Source organism: Syngnathus acus, chromosome 17, assembly GCF_901709675.1.
Source record: "Syngnathus acus chromosome 17, fSynAcu1.2, whole genome shotgun sequence".
NCBI lineage: Eukaryota > Metazoa > Chordata > Actinopteri > Syngnathiformes > Syngnathidae > Syngnathus > Syngnathus acus.
This window is the reverse complement of record NC_051102.1, coordinates 6,969,182-6,990,916: the sequence shown is the minus strand read 5'-3', so window position 1 is coordinate 6,990,916 and position 21,735 is coordinate 6,969,182. Positions and strand designations below refer to the sequence as shown.

At 42.0% G+C, this 21,735-nt stretch overlaps 3 protein-coding genes across 5 annotated transcripts in view; 2 read left to right on the top strand and 1 right to left on the bottom strand.

The window, feature by feature from the left end:
* Positions 1–83: 83 nt before the first annotated feature.
* Positions 84–2,681, bottom strand: si:dkey-222f8.3 (uncharacterized protein LOC561722 homolog). 2 transcript variants are annotated; one of them, XM_037275902.1, is made up of 8 exons: positions 2,561–2,675; positions 2,447–2,497; positions 1,591–1,690; positions 1,348–1,459; positions 1,086–1,207; positions 905–1,017; positions 647–800; positions 84–568 (listed from the first exon to the last, which is right to left on the bottom strand). In XM_037275902.1, the coding sequence occupies exons 1-8, from the start codon at positions 2,569–2,571 to the stop codon at positions 308–310; spliced, it is 924 nt and encodes a 307-aa protein (XP_037131797.1). In that variant the 5' UTR covers positions 2,572–2,675; the 3' UTR covers positions 84–307. The 2 variants fall into 2 exon arrangements, with proteins under 2 accessions (XP_037131797.1, XP_037131798.1); XM_037275903.1 differs by lacking the exon at positions 2,447–2,497 and having other exon boundaries at positions 2,561–2,681.
* A 269-nt stretch (positions 2,682–2,950) lies between these two features.
* Positions 2,951–5,426, top strand: pak1ip1 (PAK1 interacting protein 1). The gene is made up of 10 exons (XM_037275218.1): positions 2,951–3,229; positions 3,325–3,487; positions 3,546–3,666; positions 3,790–3,864; positions 3,934–3,986; positions 4,083–4,228; positions 4,313–4,410; positions 4,581–4,680; positions 4,748–4,883; positions 5,049–5,426. Exons 1-10 carry the CDS (start codon positions 3,152–3,154, stop codon positions 5,189–5,191), a joined length of 1,113 nt encoding a protein of 370 aa, XP_037131113.1. The 5' UTR covers positions 2,951–3,151; the 3' UTR covers positions 5,192–5,426.
* Positions 5,427–6,038: 612 nt separating this feature from the next.
* Positions 6,039–21,735, top strand: part of LOC119136630 (guanine nucleotide-binding protein G(olf) subunit alpha) — a 29,734-nt gene continuing 14,037 nt past the window's right edge. Inside the window, exons 1-5 of one of the 2 annotated variants that reach the window (XM_037275214.1) lie at positions 6,039–6,837; positions 13,077–13,149; positions 14,653–14,707; positions 15,568–15,687; positions 21,064–21,161. In XM_037275214.1, coding sequence (XP_037131109.1) covers positions 6,345–6,837; positions 13,077–13,149; positions 14,653–14,707; positions 15,568–15,687; positions 21,064–21,161 — 839 coding nt within the window. In that variant the 5' untranslated portion in view covers positions 6,039–6,344. Of the gene's footprint in view, positions 6,838–11,810; positions 12,874–13,076; positions 13,150–14,652; positions 14,708–15,567; positions 15,688–21,063; positions 21,162–21,735 lie in introns of those variants that run through there. The other variant, XM_037275215.1, reaches the window with a different exon arrangement.

Genomic DNA, 21,735 nt, shown 5'->3' with positions numbered 1-21,735 from the left:
GTGCCTGTATGTAATTGGACCTGTTTGACTTGACGCTGGGTAAGAAAACAGAAACAAGCTTAGTGGGTTCTTTTTTTTTTTTTAACTTTCACTTTATTGTTTGTTGTGGCTGACACCATACAAGGACAACGATAACCTTGGATGATGATATTAACGATCCACACGGTTAAATACAGTGAATACCGATTCATACATTATAATTTCATTTTAGCAAAAAGTTATTATTTTATTTTGAATAGATTGATAGAAATGTAAAAAAACTGTGTAGAATTTGGCGGGTTAAAAAAATGAATGTGACCAAAATAAGTTACAAGTCACGGTGGTTACTGCTGAGGAGCTTGGGGTAGGATGACCCGATGGAGCGTCTGTGCCTGTGGACCACGAGCTCCAGCACGTATTCATCCACCTTCACCTCCAAAACAGTGCTCTTGTCTCTGGACGCCAGGAAGACGATGGTAAAAAAAGCCACCTCCAATTCGGGACTGACCCCCACGAAAGAGCCACCCACTGGCTTGACCAGGCCCTTCCAACTGAACTGCAAGTTGAGCACGTGGTCGTCCTCGTCAGGCTGCAAACAAAAGGTCCCAACCGAGTTGACTTCTCGTGTTGACAGAGGCGGCCCGGCTACGAGTCTACGACGACTTACGGTGTTTTTGTTGTCCCGCGCTTTGTAACCTTTGTAATCGATGTGGCCATGCTTCTCCTGCAGGTAGAACTGCACCCAGTTGTGAAGGCCTGTAATATCCTGCCCCTGCTTGGTCTCGCCCACAAACACATGCTCGAACCCGCACGAGTCCTTCCTGCATGTAGATAACAGATGAAGGTGTCCTTGGAAATTACTTTTTGGTTCCCTTGATAGTCGACCAACTTTTTGTGACACTTGAATATAACATTTGGAAGTCACCCTCCGCGCCTGTCACGATGATACAGGCGGAACCAGATGTCGAAGAGTTGCTTCTTGAATCGCACCACATCCGGAGGTGACACTCTCTTCTTAACCAGGTACTGGTGAGCGAACTGGATTCATGAAACAATAAGACATGTTAACATATCTTCTTGTCACTGTCAGTGGTCCACCTTTGCACCTTCATGACTTCCGTCTCCAGGATAGCATCCAGGAACTTGCGGTTCTCCTGAAGCTCCTGATGGGTCACCGACTCCGACACACCCGTCGACATCTCGTAGTTGTCCAGCAAGTTGATAAAATCTGCCATTCGCGTAGAATTAATGCTGACATATGGTAAGTTAACAAAAGTCGCTTTTATTTTGGTAGGTTTGTCCTTTGAAATCAACACTGACCATCTTTCTTTGAATAAAGAAATACTACAGTCATAAATGTATCCATACGTGCGTATGTCTCGATGCTCTTCAGTTTATCCTCGTCGACGTATTTGAAGAGTGGTGCTCTGGCACGATCCCTCGCATAGTTGCTGCCCTGAGCCACGTAGCCGGCTCGCCCCTATGAAGTGCAATGATAATCATAAAATAAGAGTGATCGCAGATTAAGAAAGTAATGTTACCAACCAGATGCTAATGTGGATTTATTTTATGTCTTGTGATTGACAGGTGAGGAGTCCAGGGTGAACTCACCTGAGGGTCAATGATGTAATCAGTCCCGGGTTTGAGCCGGTTGACGTCCAGACGCCACAGTTCATTTAACACATCAGTCAACTCCTGATTTGCCACATGACTGAAAAAGTAAAAGCTGACTTTAAAACCACATACAAAATCTCACACAGTGAAAAATTCTGACGTTTAATCTTGTATTTAAAGCGCTTTATTTACAGGAAATTATGAGGGTTCCCCCTGAAAACTAAAATATTTGTCAAATTATGAAAAACCACGAACCATGAAATTTTTTTTTCTAGTACAGTATTAGGATTTTACTTCAGCGAAACTATGGAACAAATCCAACTCAACAAAGCAAATGCAATCGTACAAATGGACTTGCATTGATTTCCCCCCCCGTCTAAAATACTACTTTTATTACATCTTGTACCCTAATAGCCGCTTCATTAATATGAATTTTTTTCTTGAAAAAATACGACTTCCCTATTCATTGACTTCCCTATTCATTAAAAGTGCAGGTTTTTTTTTTTTTTTTTGGTTAATAGTTTTCCCTGAGACTGGATACAAAGTAAATTTTCTTGTTTCTACTTGAAGGGATTACTCAACAAGTCAAATATTATGGGTTCCGTTTTTCCATAACCGCCCCCTTCATCATTATGGGGAGGGTGGATTGCTGTGTCTTGTTTTTGTGTTGTGCAACTATAATCATCAGCAGACGTTCACACAAACACAGCAACACTACACACATTGCACAAAGTATCTGTGCGCTTTACCCCCAAGAATAACTGCAAAAAAAACAACAAAACGAAACTTTTTTTCTTTTTCACTGCAAGAAGAACAAGAGTGAAATGCCCACAGGCTTGTTTGCAATAAATACCTTCTATTGAAAGGGTCAATAACGTTCCCAAGTATTGGCGTATACTTGCAGCTGCAAAATATGTGACGATATATTTATAAAAAAATACAAAAAATAAAAATTAATTTCACTTACCGTCTTGCCATTGTTGAATTAAGAAGTGATAGACTTGACTCTCATCTTTGGACTGGGGCGGAAAAGCACCGCACCGTTTCATGCGCAGTTAGTTTATCTGTCAATCATGTTACGTCATGGAAAACAGCCAATGACGAGAGGGACAAATTCAGCGCTCACCGCCCACCTCGACGGGCGGGTCCAACCACATGATCACCTCAGTAATTAAATTACGTTCATACAAAAACGTTTATTGATTTGAGGCTGTAGTTTGTTATTGTTTTTTTATAGCAGTGGGTATTTGGTACAATTTCATCAATTTCAGATACCACACGGGATGGTGTTAACTCTGAGGCATCCTCACCTCTGGGTGGCGCCAGTGCAATAGGTGTTCAACGGCGAAGAAGATAACCGCGCATGCGCAGTAGACGCTCGTCATCTTGTTTTGGTTCTTCACGTGTGTGAAGGCGCACACATCGAAAATGTGTTTGTCGTCGGTCTCTTAGTTGCTCTACTGTGCTTATTTTGTTTTTAACTAGTTGAAATACATTTACTGCAAGTGTGATAAAGTGGCAGAGCTTGAGCGAAAGACAAGACACCATCGAATTCGTCATGGCCGCCTTCGTGGAGCTGGTTGCTGGCTGCTACGAGCAAATTGTGTTTGGTTACCGTGTTCAAACTGACCAGAACGTGAGTAGATTTTCACGTTATATCATTACGATAGAATGTTACGTTAGTTGTAATTGTAAAAAAAATTGTTTCGTACGTTTTTTTGTGTCTTTTAGGAGTGGATAGCCAAGCCATACTTTACACATCACGCTCATACGGCGTCGGTGTCGGCAGTGGCAGCCAGCAACAGATATGTGGTGACTGGCAGCAAAGACGAGACCATGCTCCTGTACGACATGAAGAAGAAGGTGGAACATGGTGCTCTGCTGCACCATGACGGTGAGTGATGTTACAGGTTTCTGTGACAATCTCCCTCCTGACTATGCGTACTCCTCAGGCACCATCACCTGCCTGGAGTTCTACGGTGGGACGCATCTGCTGAGCGGAGGGGAAGATGGACTCTTATGTGTGTGGAGAACCAAGAAGTGGGAGTGTCTCAAGTCCATAAAAGCGCACAAGTCAGTTTTTAGTCATGAAACGAGGGGCGGAAAAAAATACTCATGCAAATAATGTCACAAACGTATCCAAAGATGTGCCAAGTTAATTTTATATGATCTCATTCATTTTTACTTTTTCTTCAGAGGTCATGTGACATCTCTGTCTGTACATCCATCTGGTAAACTTGCATTGACGGTGGGCACTGATAAAACACTGCGGTGAGACACACGCACAATTACACATATAGAATAAATGACACAGTCACTGATGTATATGTATATTTCTAGTACATGGAATCTCATTAATGGAAGATCGGCCTTCATCAAAAACATCAAACAAAGTAAGTTTAATGCCGAATGTATTACCCTTTTTTTTTCTGACACACATCTGAGGTGAAACTGTATGTGTGTGTGTGTGTCTTTGCTTGTGCATGTAGATGCACACATTGTGCGGTGGTCTCCGGACGGCAATAAATACGCGGTGGTCATCCAGGACAAGCTCGACCTGTACGACCTGGAGACAGCCGCATTGAGCAGCACTCTTAAGAACCCCCAGAGGATCTCTGCCATCAACTTCTTAAACGTCCGTTGTTGTTTTTCCTCCGATGCTTCCCTCACAGCACTTCTTGTTTTTCTTTATTCTTTTTTTTGTTTTGTTTTGTTCCAGAATTCCATCCTGGCTGTTGCAGGTGATGACGAAACAGTGAGGCTGTGTGATGTTGCCAAAGCGAAATGGGTGTGCGAATTCAAGGCTCATGAAACCAGGTCCATTCTCAAAAACATCTCTGTAACATGCTCTTGATACAAAAAAAAAAACTCGGCATTGAAACTATGTCTGAGCTACATCTTTTTTTCTAGGAAAAAACTTTGTTAGATTTGATAGTTCCATCCCTAAACGGCAACAAAAGCACTGATGTGTCACTGTCCTTTGGCAGGGTAAAAGCAGTGGAGAGCTTCAAGCTGGGCGATCACTGCGTCTTGGTCACGGCCTCCAACGACGGCTTCATCAAAATGTGGAAGCTCCGTCTGAATGATGTCAGTCAGTCTCCAAACTGCCGCTGATATGACAAGCTGTACGTTAACCAAAGGTGTCACTTGACAGGAGCTGGAGTGTCCCACCCTCCTGGGGGAAGTCAACACCATGGCCAGGCTGACATGTCTTGCTGTGCGCAAACCTTCCGCGCAACAGCAGACCTCCAAAGAAGACGAAAAAGCAGCTAAGGCCACATTGTCACAAGGTGGAGCCAGTAAATGCGCGTTCATTTGAGTCAAGTGCGAGTAGTTTTCATTTTTATTTGCGAGGGCTAATCTGAAGAGGAAAAATAATTTGACGACAGGAGAATCATGTCATCCCTTTCTTAATACTGATAATACATATTTTTTCTTTACCCGTGTACCTGCAGAAGTGGCGGAGGCACTTTCGAAAACAAAGCGAGTACGCATCTTCACGCATGAAGAAGTCATTTTGGAAGATGAAAGCGGGCCGAAGAAAAAGAAGAGGAAGAAGAAGAGAAAGGTCGGTGGGCAACAGAAAGAAGATAAATAAATTACAAATTATATACAAAAAAAAAAGATCCTTCCTTGTGTGACTCTTTGGAATGGAAACACTCTCCACAAATGGTCATTTAAAACACACACACATATATACACAATCACTTAAAATACTTTTGAACGTGCATAATTCTGTCATTGCTATTGTTGGAATTGTATGACTTTATTCTTTTACTTTAATGTTTATTTTTGCTTCTGTACTTTTAATAAAGCTTTGATGAGTCGCATAATATTAGAGCAACTGCTTGTGCGATGAACTGCAAAAATGTTGAGAAATTGGGGGAATTAAATACAGAAAGAAACGCTAATTGAAATTTAAGGCGTAATATGGCAAAGTTGGGAGTCATTTGACAAGAATAAAGTATTCTTCGATTAGCGAATGTTCAAATAAAAAAAATGATTTCATGATAAGTCGTAGAATAATAAGAATATTGTGGTAATAGCACTGATGTAATTTTCTGAAGATGGATTTGAAAACTTGTCAATATCGTTAACATTGTGAAAAAATGTGTAGTCCTGGGAGAATATTGTGAAATTAAGAAAAACTAATTTTTTAATGAATGTCAGACAAAAAAAGTTTTTTTAATGAAAATAACGTAAAATAAATATGGAAGAATGTGCAAAAAAATGTAATACTTTTACACGGTGAGACAATATAAATATAGATAAATTGTGACAATATTTATGGGGTTAAATATGGCAATTAAGATAACTTTTTTGTGTCCTTAGTTCTGTCATCACGGGTTCCAATACCGTAATGCTGGCCACAAACGCGCACCGCAAATCCTATCTTGTTTTGCGCCCTTCGCGTTCACTCTACGGTAAACGCTATTGTGGACCCGCAGTGTCCACGGACACGATCAGGTGATCCTTGATCGAGCTACTCGCGAACCCACCGGAGGAAAGGAAACGCACACACACATTGACAAGGGGGCCTCGAAGGCACAATGTCATGTAGCGAATGTCGGCGCCCCCCCGGTGCTCCTCATTTCCGTCTCGATTCCGGAGCGACAGCTTAGCGACGGACGGACGTACCGACGGACTTAACGGCCGTGCGCGCGCGCGTGTGTGTGACGATGGCTCGTTAGGGCCGCTGGCGCAGATTCTTCCTTTATGAGCGATCCCCTTTGGCACATAGCTCGTTCAGCATGGGACTGTGCTACAGTCTGCGGCCGCGGCTCTTCGGCGACCTGAGCGGCTCCATCTCCAACGCCGCCTCGGACTCGGAGCCGCATCCGGACGCGACGGCCGCCTCCTCCGCCGCTGCCGTTTCCGCGCCGACCCGCGCCCAGGGTGCTCGCCCAGCGGAGGACGGCGGTGGCGGAGGTAGATGCGAGCCCGGCCGGGGGCACGGCTCGGCCGGGGACGGAGTGCTTATCCAGAACGGAGGAGGCGGCGGCAAAGGGACGTCGTCGACCACACCGCCGGCGGCGACGGCCGCGGCCAAGGAGCGGGGAGGACGTCGCCTGCAGCTGCCGCACAAAAGCAACAGTAGCGGCAATAAGCAGAAAAACTGGGACAAGCTCCTCATGGAGGAGAAGGAGGCCGAAAAGGAGGCGAGGAAAGTCAGCAAGAGCATCGACCGGGCCCTCAAAGAGCTCAAGAGGGAATACAAGCAGACGCACCGGCTACTGCTTCTCGGTAAGACCCCACCGCCCCCTTGCACCTACACCTCCGCTTGTGACAGCGGGCAGGCAACGTGGCCTGTAGCCGGGTGATGCCATTGGGTTGGAGGGGAGGCCTTATGCCACACATCGGCATACAGACGCTTGGCCTCCAATTTACCGTATTAAGAAATTACTTAATAACTCAAAGTCGTGGGGTGCACTCGCCATACAAGTAGACTGACATTGTCGTTAAAGAATTGTACAATAGGCCACTCTAACATTCAAAACTATCAACAGCAATATTGTGTTGACGACCCAGTGTAGTCTGATATTAGTCATGCAAAGTGACGATACCGTTCCAAAACTTGTATGCTTATGAACCAGTTGTCTTAATTCATACGAATTTTCAGAAAACAAAGGAGGAAGGAAATGGCATTTTCAGCAAGCACATCACACTTTTTTAAATTGGTTTTGTAAGAGTGAAAATTAGTAAATTAGCAATGCACCACTTCAAAACAGTGTATCCCGATCAACCCTAAAGAAAACAAGAAACAAATATATATCGACTTACAACAAAGAATAACTAATATTGTTTTTTACTCAGTAACCAAGATTTGAAGTGTCTTATTTGCCTGAAATAAAAAAACACGGTTCCTCTGCCCCCTACTGGAGTGGATGTGAAATTACACATTATTCCACTATAACTGGTTTAAAATACAGTATTTATCGTTGAGTCCACAAATATGTTAGTCTTATAAAGTCTGAATCTTATTCGTCATAAATTTTATGTGACTTTTTTATTTCTCAGTGCTCTGACTTTATTGTTGTCCCATTACGAGTTTTTCCGCAAAATGTTTTAACCAGAGATGCAAGTAAACTTTTTTAGATATTTAGATTTTATGATCTGATTCCGAATCTGTTCTTGTTTCTTTTTTTTGTCTCTATTTCATATTGTAATATTTATGAATTAAGGTTTAGGTTCAGCAACAAGTGGAATTTTATTTGGAATCGTTGTAGTTAAATTATAATTCAAAGTAATCCATGTTGTACAAGCTTTTAGGTCAAACTTAAAAACCAAAATCAAAATATCTCCATAACCTCCTGTGCCAGAAAAAAAAAGTAAATTGAAATCAGCACCCAAAATACATTTACTAACATAAAAAGCCATCTCTAATTAGAATTTGCTACTGATGATTGTTATTAGTCACACTCACACTCTTGACTGACTATATGCGTCATCTCCACATACATGGGTATCACGAGTATGCGTTGCATTGGTTTCACATCTAACCTTTGTACTCTATTTACATTGCTTTTTTGTGAAAAGGAATTCAAAATTTTAATTGCTGTAAATGTGCCCCCCCCCCCCCCCGAAAAAAACACAATTACCACATGTAACCCAAATACTATAGGAATATAAAAAAAATGTAATGTCGGGAGAATAGTCTTTTTTTTTTTTCAAGGAAAAAAATCAGTCTTTTCTAGGTCATGATTTTCAAAGAATAAAATCTTATTGTTTAAAAGTTAGTCATAATATTATGACATTGAAATTGATAAGGAAAAAGTAATATTGCCAACCCTCCAAATTTCTTTGCAATAATATGTTATATGTGCACTCACTAGTCTAAACATGGTATTCTGATTAATATTGTATTTGTGGAATTTGAGTTAAGCATCGTAATTCACCTCAGGGGGCGGCCATTTTGCCACTCGCTGTCCACTGAAAATGACATCACACTTTCTCAAGTCACAACCAATCATGGCTCACCGGTTTTCTCAAGCTAAGCCGTGATTGGTTGTGACCTGAGACCTGACAAATGATAATAAACAGGCCTGATGTATTTACGGAGAAGAATAGTAAGACTTTCTACAGAAACAATCAGGTCCTGACTCATCCATGAAAAAATGTAAATTGGAAAATTATGACTTTCAAAATGTTGCCATCTACCGTAATTTTCGGACTATAAGTCGCACCGGAGTATAAGTCGCACCAGCCATAAAATGCCCAAAAAAGTGAAAAAAAAACCCATATATATGTATATAAATCGCTCCTGAGTATAAATCGCCCCCCCACCCAAACTATGAAAAAAAAACGCGACTTATAGTCCGAAAATTACGGTAATTGTGTTGAATGACACATTTGTGAAATTGCATAATTCCTTTAGTGGTTGTGTTCTTTTGTGATAACCAATGCAGAGATGATGGGAACAGGAAGTGGCTTTTATATCTCAGACAGGAAGCTACTTTATTGTAGGCTGGGCTGGTACGGCACCCTTGATCATGAATGGTTTTCTCGCTGTTAGCGTTTAGCATTACCATTGTTGACGTGAATGGAACTATGTGCATTGTCATACAAACCCGTGTGAATCGCAAAATTGATTTTGATTTAAAAGATGCGAGGGCATCACATGGGATCAAATCAAAATATATCGAGATGTCTTGGATCGTCTTTTATTGGAGAGATGCACACACCAATTGTGAACCCTTCTGTTACTTTGTTTTATTAGGAATAGCGGCACTAATGTTGAAGGGTCATTTTGACCCGAGACAGTTTAATGATCCATCCATCCAGTCTGTATCTGAACCGCTTTATGTGTTAAAACCTTTTGAATGTACTTTGGACGAACAGGACTTTGATTTACACATGTTGATAAATGAACACAAGACACCTATTCTTAATTTTACTTGCCACATGAGCTGTCTTGCCAATTTCTAGTTTTTTAAAATTCACTATAAGCATGCAGAAACATACAGTGCAAAACGCCACTATTTTCCAACACAAGTTTTTTTTATTTCTTGCGACTCTTATCAGGCAATTATCAAAATTTATGGTGTGATCTCCTCAGGTTGATTGCCATTTGAACTCTCACTAACTCCGGCCTTCTCTCATGTTTGAATCACTGAAGACTAAATTGTGTTAATGGTTATTAATTTATTCATTTTCTCAACCGCTGTGAATAGTTGTCTTTATGAGCCTTGCGCTTACTGGCAATCATTCCAGGGTCGAAATGAGCTGGGAGAGGCTCGACCACACTTTTTTTTGACCCGCCTCAAAGCATGAAGGTTAAAGTGAACAATCCCGAAAGGACACTAGACTGTGTGACTACTGTCTTTATCTTTATGGCTTTATTGTGTATTTGCACTGGAGCGTGTGTTGTAAACTCATGCGACTAATCAGCCTCGTTCTTTTTTATTTTATTTTTACAATCCAGTCTATCAAATGCACAGACAGCAGTCGTAGACACAAGAAGCAGCTCTCTCACAGAGCAATATTGAGAGATTGCATAACTTCACATGATGTCATCGACAAGACGTTCTTGTCAAATGAAAAATGTGGCAAATTAAAAACTAGTCGAATCAGTCTGATGAATATTGTGTTTTGGGAATAAGAAATGAGCAGAATTATACAAAGAGGCTGACGTTTTTTGTAGCCTCGCCCCCCCCCCCCTGCCATTGACTGAATTTGATGTCTAAGTGTTTACAGGCTGGCTGTGTAAACGTCACGGCTCACCTGTATTCTAGGTTTGGTCACGTAACACTCACAATGCAAGCCCGAGGGCACTGACGTCAATTTCAGTTGACAGCAGGGGGCGGTGCTGTGTAAAATGTCAGCAGCCTCTTCCTGAAATTGGATGGATTGTTCTGCTATAATAAATATTTGATTTAAAAAAACAAAAACACTTTTAGATTTCACTAATTATTTAGAAACATGGAGAAGTATTGGAAAGGAGTACAAAATAATAAACTAAAATACCAAGAAAAATATCTCGATGCATTAGATAAAAAGCATATACAGTACATGACCAATATTTTTAAAAATGGGCAAAAATCACCAAATATCAAAAACATAAATACAAAAAGTATTAAAAGACCAAACATAATTATTAGATCAAATACACAAATACTAGAAAGAAACATAAGATTTTTTGGGGGGGAATAAATTAGGAATGTCTTGATAAAGCTTTTTCACTCATTAGACAAAAATTAAAAATGTCCCGATACAACTTTTTTTGTTTCCCATATGTCGATATGTTGATATTGATCCGATGTATCAGCAGGAATGATAAATGCTTTTATTTTTTGGTATGAAAGGCTAGAAGAGACTTGATCAAGTGATACTGGTCAAACACCCCTCCTAAAAATATACAAATATTACTTTTATATACACAATTTCAATAAATTTCAGTGACTACCTGTCACCCTTTAAATAATCATTTTGCGCAATGCTGAGTTATAGTCTCGCGAGATTCGCGAACATCACACGTGATGATGGTTGCAACTCTAAAATGTGTGCACTACCAGATCTTACCACTCGAGAGTAGTGTGGGACAGCTTCGCCTGGTAACGACTGTTTGGGACCGGGGGAGCGCGCACGCGCGTGTGTGCGCATGCGTGTGTATCCATTTGAACTTTATTACCCATATTAAATTAAATGTTAACATTGTGACTGCACTGCATCACAACTAGCAGCTAATATGCGCAATGATAAATAAGAATATTTGTTGGTTATACAAGGCAAGCATTTGTGCAGGAGAGGAACAAAAACCCAAGAGCTTAAATAAAATTCTGCCATTGTAAACAAAATCACTCAAACAGACCAACCAAAAGAAAAGAAAAACACAAAGGAAGCGTAACAAATAAATACAAGTGTAAGACACCGTCAAAATGACAATGATTGATAAAGTTCTGATTTTACCTAAATTTTACGTGAATATTTTGTATCAGCTGGGAAAAAATGGCTCATCAATCTAGGCATAAGCTTTTTTGTCCAAAGTTTAAGAGACGTAAAATGTAGGTAAATATACTATAATTAAATTTTATGCATATGACACTTAAAATATACTTATTCACGTTTTTATTAATGTTGATGAAAACATTACAATCACAACGACAATATTCAAAGAAATTATATTTTATTTTTTTATTGTTATTTTATGATTTATGGTCTATTATTAGGTACTACAACAATTTCTTACAGTAGACACTCACGGCCGCCATGTTTGTAGTTTTTAATCGCTGCAGAGGGAGGGCGTCGCGTTCTGGAGAAAATGACAGAGGCGTTCATGAACTGCTCCGATTGTCGTTTTTTTTATTTATTTATTTTCGACCGTGTATATTTCGTTTCACTGGGAGGCGTTAATGAATCACCACGACGGTACTTTTTGAGGGCAGCGGAGGATGGTAAATCCCGGCGCGAGAGCTCGTTGCTAGCAGGTCACAGCCGCTGTGCTGTAGACCCATCCCCTCTTGTCAGTCAGCAGTTCTAGGCGTCCAGGTTTCCACCCCTCCGCTGACTGGTGTGACAGCAAGCACAGCGAGGGACTAAATCGGGGAATGACTTCCGTCGCTTCGGACACCCAGGTTTTGGAAGTGCCGTGCCGCTGCGGGCTAGTTAATGTAATGCTTTAGCGCGCGCGTTCGTTTTCTACCACGGGCCACGGCTACTTCCTGGTGCCACAGCGAGAGGCAGTGCTGAGTTGAGGAGACACAAATCTTGAGAGATAGAGGAGGGGGTGAGAGAGAGAGAGCGAGAGAGAGAAAAGAGAGAGGGGCCGGAGATAGCAACGTTTGGCTACATTCACGGACATTACAAAGGCCTCCCTCTCTCTTTTATTTATTTTTAGTTTTTTTTTTCAGCCACATCTTTTCCCCGGTTTCTCCGCTGCTCAGTCAACTACCAGGCGGATTGGATGACGCTCGGCTGCGGCTAATAGCGGAATCATAACGGGGGACGGATTCCTCCCTTCCCGAGAAGCCTCTCGAGAGATTGGTTTCTTTTCTTTTTTTTCTCCTCCTTTTTTTTTTTAAAATTTATTTATTACTATTAAGAAAACCATTCGATCATTCCGTCACCATTTCAAAAGAACATCCCGGGCGTTGTATTTTGTTTTTGTCGGCGAAGGAAGGGCTTTTTTTCGGGGGCGACGGAAGATGGGTTGTTTGGGCAACAGCAAGACTGAAGACCAACGCATCGACGAGAAGGCTCAGCGAGAGGCGAATAAAAAGATCGAGAAACAGTTGCAGAAGGAGCGACAAGCGTACAAAGCCACACACAGGCTCTTATTACTCGGTAAGACTCGTCTGGGATGATGAAATGTGAGCTAGTAAACCACCGCTACCCCCATTTTGCTCCTCGTTTATTAGCCAACACGTCTATGACAGCAGCGCCTTGCTAGCATGTCATGGGAGGGTGGGGGGTGAATTGACGCAAGGCTACGTCCCAAAATGTCTATCCCCCCCACCCTTAATGTGTATTTATGTGTTCGTTTAAAGGTGCTGGGGAGTCCGGAAAGAGCACCATAGTGAAACAGATGAAGATTCTCCACGTCAACGGCTTCAATGCAGAGTAAGTGTTCAATAGCTAAACATGGATGGATTGATGGATGGGTGGACGGATGGATGGATGTGGCTCATTTTCATGACCCATCATCACCCACCAGCCCGAGGAGGCCACACCATGCGAAGCGCCAACCCAGCGGTTCTTCCTTCCCCAGGCACTGCAGCGCCTGTTGGGCAGTTACATCCCATCTATCCTCTGTTCTCGCTCTCTTTCTCTCTCTCTCTCTCTCTGCATTTCTCTTGCCTCTCGCACCACGCATGGCGCCATGCATATGCGAGGATTGGCACGACCATGTCACGCACATGTCAAATTCACTGCTTCCTATGCCACGGGTTAGGGGGGGTGACGAGTTGCTATCGATGCTTACCTATCGATGATTTGTTTTTGCTGCGAGGGCCTAACGCGCGCCATCATCGATCAGGCCAGCACTCGGTTTGCAATTGCAAAACAGCAATCGTATCTCGAAACAATACGAGTTTGTTTGTCCCGGGCAATTGAAACAGTTGCCATTTCAGGCACAATTGATGTCTTAAACCGTTTTAAATATAGTACAGGTCGCATTGTATGCCATATTTCGACAGTAAGCTATTTCTGTTCAATTCATTGTCTAGTTAGTTTTTGTAGATAGAGGACGTGAATAGTTAAGCTCGTTTTTTGCTAGTTGATTGTTTTTTTTTAATATCATTTTACTGATACCGCTAACCTTAAAACTGTACAATTGCTGTTTATCCTTTAATGACATCATAAATAATGATTCAAAATCATATTTATGCAATTTAGCTATTTTTTTTTAGTAGTTGATATCTGATATAATTTTACTCATACCGCCAACCTGAAAATAATGTGCAAGAGACATCACTTGATGGCTTCCCACGTGCTTTTGTCATAAACAAGTATTTCAAATATTTCAAGTCGACATGTCACATTTTTAAGTCATATTTCCACAATAAGCTGGTTTTTTTTTGTAGTTCCATTGTTTTGTCATCTATTACAGCGGCAAAAGCGCTATATCAAAAAAGATGTATTGCAGATAACTTGAAAAATAGCAATCTGACATTTTTAGGAGCAGATTTAAGGTGGTAATTTTTAAAGCGACTTAAATTGGATTCGTTAGATACTTTCGAGATAAAGATACGTTCTTTTCAAAGATACTTCAATTTGGTTTTGAATAGTCTGCCTGGTAGATGAGTTGAGTGAACGCTTCATTTTTCACTGTGAGTGGAGCTGCCGACCAGCCTTTGAATCCAAACTGGCTCTCTCCTGGCATTTGAGGGTGGCTTCTAGGAACCAGGAAGTAGCCTGCTAACTCACACTCGCAGATGTCCGCAGAGTTTTGGCGCTCTGCTGAGCGATCCTCAATGTCACACCCGTCATGGGACGGATGCCAGGTATCAACAAAATGATAATGGAGCAAACGTTCCTCCAGTTGCCATCATTTGTCCACCTTGACAACGCACCTGGCTCATCTGGCTCCCTTAACCAGTTCACTCTCCTTGTCTTTCCATGTAGAGAAAAGAAACAGAAAATCCAGGACATCCGGAAAAACGTCAAGGATGCCATAGTGGTGAGTTGGCCCACAGTGTTTTTTAGTCTTGAGCTAGAGCAAAATTTCAGTTCCTCGTTGGCAGATTGTAAGCAATTCTTCAAAATTGCAGTCATGTGCTTGCTTCTAGCTATTTCTTACCGAAGTGCAAATGTGGAGTAAGAATTTTGGACTGGGCTACGTCTTTGGATTGTACTGCAAAGTCGTATCAGTAAAGTTTGAACGAGTTGGTAAAACGAAGTGCTAAAAGCTGCCAACCGCGAGTAATTGGACCTACTCTGGACCAGAAACGCAAAATGTTTTTGTAGCGGATTTAATCAGTATGTAAACTGATTGACTCTGATTTCGAAATCTAAATCAGTATACATGCAAAAGTTTGGAAACACTTTCTGAATCAGTGGTTTTTTTTTTTCCCCATTTAAAAATGTCCTCAATTGGAGATGAATAGTAATCGACATTATGAAGAGGTCTTGATGGAATTATTTAGTAAACCAAACTGTGATCAAAACAGAATGTTTTATAACGCTATTCTTCAGATAGCAGCTTTGCACATCTTGGTATCCTCTCAGTCAATTTTAATGATGTGGATGATGCTGAATGACTTTCAATTCACAGCTGGGCATTATCAAAATTTAATAGCTTGAATTTCTTGACCTCTTAAAGCGTTTAAGACCAGATGAATCTGAAGGTGTTTCCAAACTTTTGACTGGTCCAAATCCCCGTAATAAAACATGTTTTCATAACCGTCGGAGAAGAAACATCAGTACCACTGCAAATACAAAAACTGCCATTTTGAACAATAGTGTATCACAACAGCTAATTCCTCTTTCTATGCTGATTGTGTTTTTTTTTTGTTTTGCTCTCTCCCAATCTCTGTACAGACGATAGTGTCGGCGATGAGCACTTTAATACCCCCTGTCCCGCTCGCCAACCCAGAGGACCAATTCAGGATCGAATACATCAAGAGCATAGCACCTCTCTCTGACTTTGACTACTCACAGGTAGGATGCTCCTCGCTTTTCCTCGCACGCAGGTTGAAGTTTCACTTTCAGCGTTGTGTGAGCAAGGTCACTCATGTGGACCCCTAACCCAGCCCCTCTTTTTGATGCTGGAGATGAGCTTGAGAAAAAGACCGCTGGGGGTTCGAACGTTTCCCTCTTGTTGTCGTCCTCGTCATTGTTGCCGCTGAATGGTGGGCTAAAGAAACTCTTACACTTACTATATTTGATGGAATTCTTGATTTGCAACACTTTTGCTGTTCTCCGCCGCTCACTGCAAACAGCATTCGCTTTTAGTTGTACCCACATTTTGCCCAACAGATTGTTTCCCTCAACGATATCAATTCTACTTCAAGCGATGCAGCAAAGTATGAGGAGACCTGTCACAATAAATTTCCTTTCAGGAAGTATCAGGGTATAGCGTTGTTCTTTTATGCCATTGATATGGTAGGAGATCATAAGAATTGAACAAGATTCTTTAGAACAGCAACTCGCTTTATTTCGGAGAATAATGAACATTGGCATTTAAATGGAGAACAATAAAGAAAATGTCTCAGATAAAAATGATAAATAAAATACACTCGGGCTCTGTTCTGAGAAAATTCAACATGTATGACACGAATTGACAAGAGGTCCGTGTAACTTCATGAATGAAATGAATTGCAGCACACATTCTATAAACTTAAAAGGAAAATGAATTTTCGAAACGCTGGCCAGCTTTCAAGGAGTGAAAATCCCTATATAATTGATACCCATTGAAAATGCATTTGGTGCGGAAAGAGTTTACGCATCATATGTTTTTGAAATTAATCATCCGATTCATCTGTATTTTTTTTTTCTTGACATATGACCTTATGATTTAAAGTATTATATCATGAATATACGGACGGACGGGGCTGTGGCCAGTCAGGCAGTTCATTAGTTTGTTTGGAGGTAAAGATTGCAAGGGAACTTATTTTTGTCGATGGAGTCCCTGTCGTGTCAATGGAACAGTCCACCCAGCCTTCAGTATAACCAGTCCGTTTGTAGCGTCGTCCTCCGCAAACCAGGAAGTAGCCTCCTCGCAAATAAACAGGTGGATCTTACCGTTGCTATAGTTGGTTTCATTTTATGGACTCCCACTTCCAAAATATTATTAACCCATCTCACCAGTATGTTTGTATGTTTCTCCTTCACGCTGGCTTACCCGCATTTTGCGACAGAAAGCCAAACACCAGCAGCAGAATGTAAAGGCGGCTACCACCATGTTGCCGCTGGCCGGACTCTCAACCTTTGCCTCGTCAGACCATAAAACTTTCCCCCGCGAGCAATTTCCTTTGTTTCACGAGGTCGGCTGCAAACTTGAGCGGTCTTCCTTTGACTACTTGAGCACAGTACTAAATATTATTTTTTTTCTTTCTAGACAAGGTCTATATGTCTTTATTGCCTGAAGTACACGTGAAAAGAAAAGGTGGACAATGTTTTTATCGTACGTATGAATAATAATCCACATTTTAAGTCGTCTGAATGACTTACTCTCTCGGGTAGGTTGTTAGCTTCATTTCATAACAAGCAAAATGTCAATTTTTTGGGGGGAAATAACCAGAATGTTTACTTTTATGCACTCTCCAATACAAATGCAAACAAACACTAGCGCCACTGCTACGCTAGCCTCGCTACTACCCTGACGTGTTTCCATTTACTGACAGTGGCGCATCTCGGAAAGCCTTTCGGCCATTAAACTCGACGTCAATATTCAGCGAAGGCCCACTCGGGGCTGTGCAGCGAGTCCAAAAAAAAAAAAAAAAAACGGGTTCGCGTTTGTCTTGTGTTTGTGTGCCCCACAGCTAGAGTTACAGTGTCGTGTGGCAGGTGAGCTTCAACTTCACACAAACCACGCCCACTGCTCTACTTTGTGTGTGGGTGCACTTACTCATAGCGCCAGTAGTGCTCATTTTTACACCGCACGTGTCAAGTGACACAATTCCAACGTGGCCCATTTTGATACGCATTAGGGCAGTGTAAGCGAAATAAAATCATAAGAATTAGATTGCCTCCAATCCACTTTTAATGCAGGCATACTCCCAACTTCCGCGTGACAGTGTCTCGATGACAAACCCATATTTACGAGTTGTTCTTCGTTTTTTATGTAACAATGTACAAAAAGTTCTCAGGAAGATCACAGTGCCACGAAAGGAAAGAAACCATAAATGTGAAGGACTTTAAGCAGACTCAATTCAGTTTCAATTTGAGCAAACCATTTTTCCACTTTGAACAGGAAATTGGAAACTTAGCTTCTCTGATACGAATCATATTTCTCTATAGGAATGCAAGCATATACCTTTAATATCACAAATGAATCAAGAGAAATGAACACGCTTTTTTCAAAATTCATGGATGCTAGTCATTCAAATAGCGATAAAGCTGGCAGTTTTTATAAACTTTGTTTTGATAAACCAAATGTTGACAACGTTTGGAAAGGAGTGTATGGATAAAAAAAAAATACTACACTCTTAAGATTCTCTTGTCACTGATTGAAATCACTCGATTTGAGGAGTTCTCTTTCATGGAAATGCAGAAAACATCTCCCGTTGCAACGATGACTGGGGGGGCGGAGCTACTATCAATTCCCCCCCACAATAGCAACTAGAAGCTATCTCGTGGTGTTTGGTTGTGTCATTGGTGACTACTGGAAACTCTAAGCTAGTGATATGACGCTAACATGAAGCCATCACTGGCTCATTCAACCGTATCACCTGCAGTGAAGGCAGCTTCAACACCAAGCTGCAGCTTTGCCAATCATTTCACCTATTTGTGTATTTCATACAAGCCATCGAAGAGTCCATAAGTCCAAAAGCTTGTTAAGAAATGGATGGATGGATTTTGGCCTTGTTTTGCTCAGCCTGACTTGCAGTTTGATTGGAGCAAACCGTTTCCATCACGATCTGTCGCCAAGGCTTAATGCTCATCTCAGGAAAGGGTTAAAAAAAAAAAGTGTTGAAGCAAATTCCCTCCTGGTCTTTTATCAGTTGCTCTGTAGGGCACTGTAGCACACACTGCATTTATTCAAAGGCCCAGTGTCACACGCCTCTGTGGAAACGAGCCCTGAGGAGCACATGCAGCCTCCAACTGCCAACAATACCCCCCCGTCCCAACCCCCTTCCACCGTCAGCGCCCTTGCTTCTTCCACCCTGTACCCCGGCACAAGCGCTTCATAGGGCGGCCCGTCCTTGGACTTTGAGCCCCTCCTTCCTTGTGAGATTTGGCAAGAAGCGCCCGACGGAGAATGTAATCAGTAAATCTTATTCAGAGCAGCTGAAAAGAAAGTAAACACGGTGCCGTTGCCTTTGTGCGGCTGAACGCTGTGACCGTGCTGGTTAAAAAAAAAAAAAAACGTAAAAAAAAAGACTAGCAAGTTGATCCTGTTCATGAGTGACTGCCCCCACCAAGCGAAGCTACCACGCTAGCAATGACGTTCACATAGCTGCTGCAGATTCCAGCAGTAAGATAATTCGATTATTTTTTTCGCTTGTTTTAAAGTGCCACTTTGAACTTTTACATCCATCCAGTTTCATTGCACCGCTTATCTTCATTGGGGTCACGGTGGAGCTGATGACTTTGGGCGAGAGGCCTGCGCGGGGAAGACGTGCATAGTCCACACAAGAAGACCCAAATGTTGACCCTCAATCGAGAAGTGTGAGGCAAACGTGCAAACCACCTGTGCCACTTTCACACCGCATTTCCGATAAAGTTCTGCATCAGAAGTGTCATGGTGGATCAGCACATTTACACAGCCGTCGCAGCTTCCCCTATTAAGATAACTAGGAGGGAGTCTGGGCAATTTTTGGTTTCCCGCACTCATTCAGTTTTTTGCAGGCCTAATGGTAGCTGAAAAAAACGGTTTACAACTGACCTGTGAATATTTTCTGGGCACGTTATTTCCAAGCTGCCTGCCATGTGCAAAAATGCACTCTGCCTCCACCTACTGGACTGGAGGGGAATAGCAACAGATGATCTTTTCGAACCAGGCTTTTTGTTCATTGCCTCTGCTTTCTGAAAGGACTGTACTGAACAGTTATTGGTTGTCTTCCCCGCTGAACTCAATCACCGGATCTGCCGAGAGGATGTCTCCCAGACCATGTGATCATTTATCAGCCTCCGGTTGGGAGCTACTTTGAGCCTCTTTGCACAGTGCGAGCGCAGAGCCAGCAAGAAGCGCACATGGTCATGTGGTGGTTTTGGGCGATGGGGAGAGGGAGGAGCCCGCAGCAGTGCGAAGGAGGACAACCAGCGACGCGCTCGTCCAATCGTCTTGTGCAAAAGCAAACACACAAGCAGAGAGTCCTGGGAAATGTCTCAAAGTCATTGATGAGAGGCGAGCGCCTTTCATAATGCTCCTCGTTGCAGGATGCTGACTGAAAGACGACAACGTTGTTTACTGCATCATCTCAACGATAGGAAGGATCTCCATGTTTGGGCCTTTTGTTTTTTAGAAAGGAGACGCTTTTGGGGGTTTTAGTCGACAGTCCGACAGAATTCGCCTTTTCTTATATTTAGATTTTTAGAAATTTCAGAAATAAACGAGATGAAATCAACACCTGCTTACTTTTTTAATCTCTTAGATTCAATATTTTGACTTTCATTCACTTATGCGTATGTGTAGATACAAACTTGTGTGTGTTTTGCCCATTGAGTCTACACAGTTCACTATTTATCCACAGGCAGGCTTAAAGATGTAATTATGAATTTGTTAAAGCCTTTATCTCACCGAGGTGTGAACAATTGCCGCTATTTGCAATGGTAGTGAATTTGGCGTTTCCGTCAGGGTTCGTTCAAGGTCGTTTGCCAAAAGTTGCCCCGTTCAAAAACTGTTGGTGAACGTTTACGACCTTGAACGAACCTTGATATCAAAGCGTGTTTTGCTACTTTCGGCGGCCGCTGCAAATGTTTGCCCCTTGGTGCCTGCTTAGTTAAAAATCACAATGATCTATTCGGCTTGAAACAAAAAGTATTGCTCTACGATTTCTTTGTTCCGCCAAATCTGCCTCCTCCGTAATGGAGGATTTTACACTACGATATTTAGAAAGCATCTCAAATGATGACGACACAGCTCCGGGAGATTCTGATGTGTTCGTTCCACAGTGTTGTCTGTGACCATGTTTATATTCTAGCAGGATTTTTTTTTTCCCACACTTGTCCTTTTTAGTTGTCTTTTTAACTTTCATTTGCTGTTGCGTAAATAAACACCTTGTGTGATGTCGCTATGTGAATAAGTAGCCGATAGCTAATTAATGTAGCCTCTCTTAACGTAGCTTCTTGCAGTGATATTGTCACGGAAGACGCCATCTATTTCCCCCGTCATGCCTCACTGACCGTGTCTTCCTTTCCTCCCCGCCTCAGGAGTTCTTCGACCACGCAAAGAAGCTGTGGGACGATGAAGGGGTAAAGGCGTGCTTCGAGAGGTCCAACGAGTACCAGCTGATCGACTGCGCACAATAGTGAGTGTGACACTTGTTTCTATGTAGGTTATGCAATTTGCAATGTGCTTTTTTTTCCGGGGGGTGTAGACATTGTCGTCTGTCTACGTGGGTGGCGGAAAAGCCCCGCATCGTGCGCCGTTGTCGTGTCACGTATGAATATGACAGCCGCGTGTTTGTTCTCGGTGTGGCAAGACAAGCGGCGGTCGAGCGTTTGTCCTTTGGAAAATGCAGTGTGTGTGTGTGTGTGTGACATTTGCAAAGTCTGAGATGGCCTACATCATTTAAAGACCCCCCCCCCCCCCCCTTACCCCATTTACTGTAAATACACTCACCTCACAAGTTACACCTGCAGAAACTAATGCACAAGAATATGTTGGTTTTAAAGTGTCAATAACAATTGAGAACAAATTGAGTAATTTTATTGTTCTTTGCCATTTTTTTTTTCTTTCATATGAAACATGAAAATGCCATCTTGCAGTCAGCCAGTTTGTCATATACAAAGCACAGTAAAAAAAAAAAAAAAAAAAAGAGAGAGAACAAATAACTCAAAATACAGCTCAGATGATCAAAAAGTTACGGGAATTCACAGGGA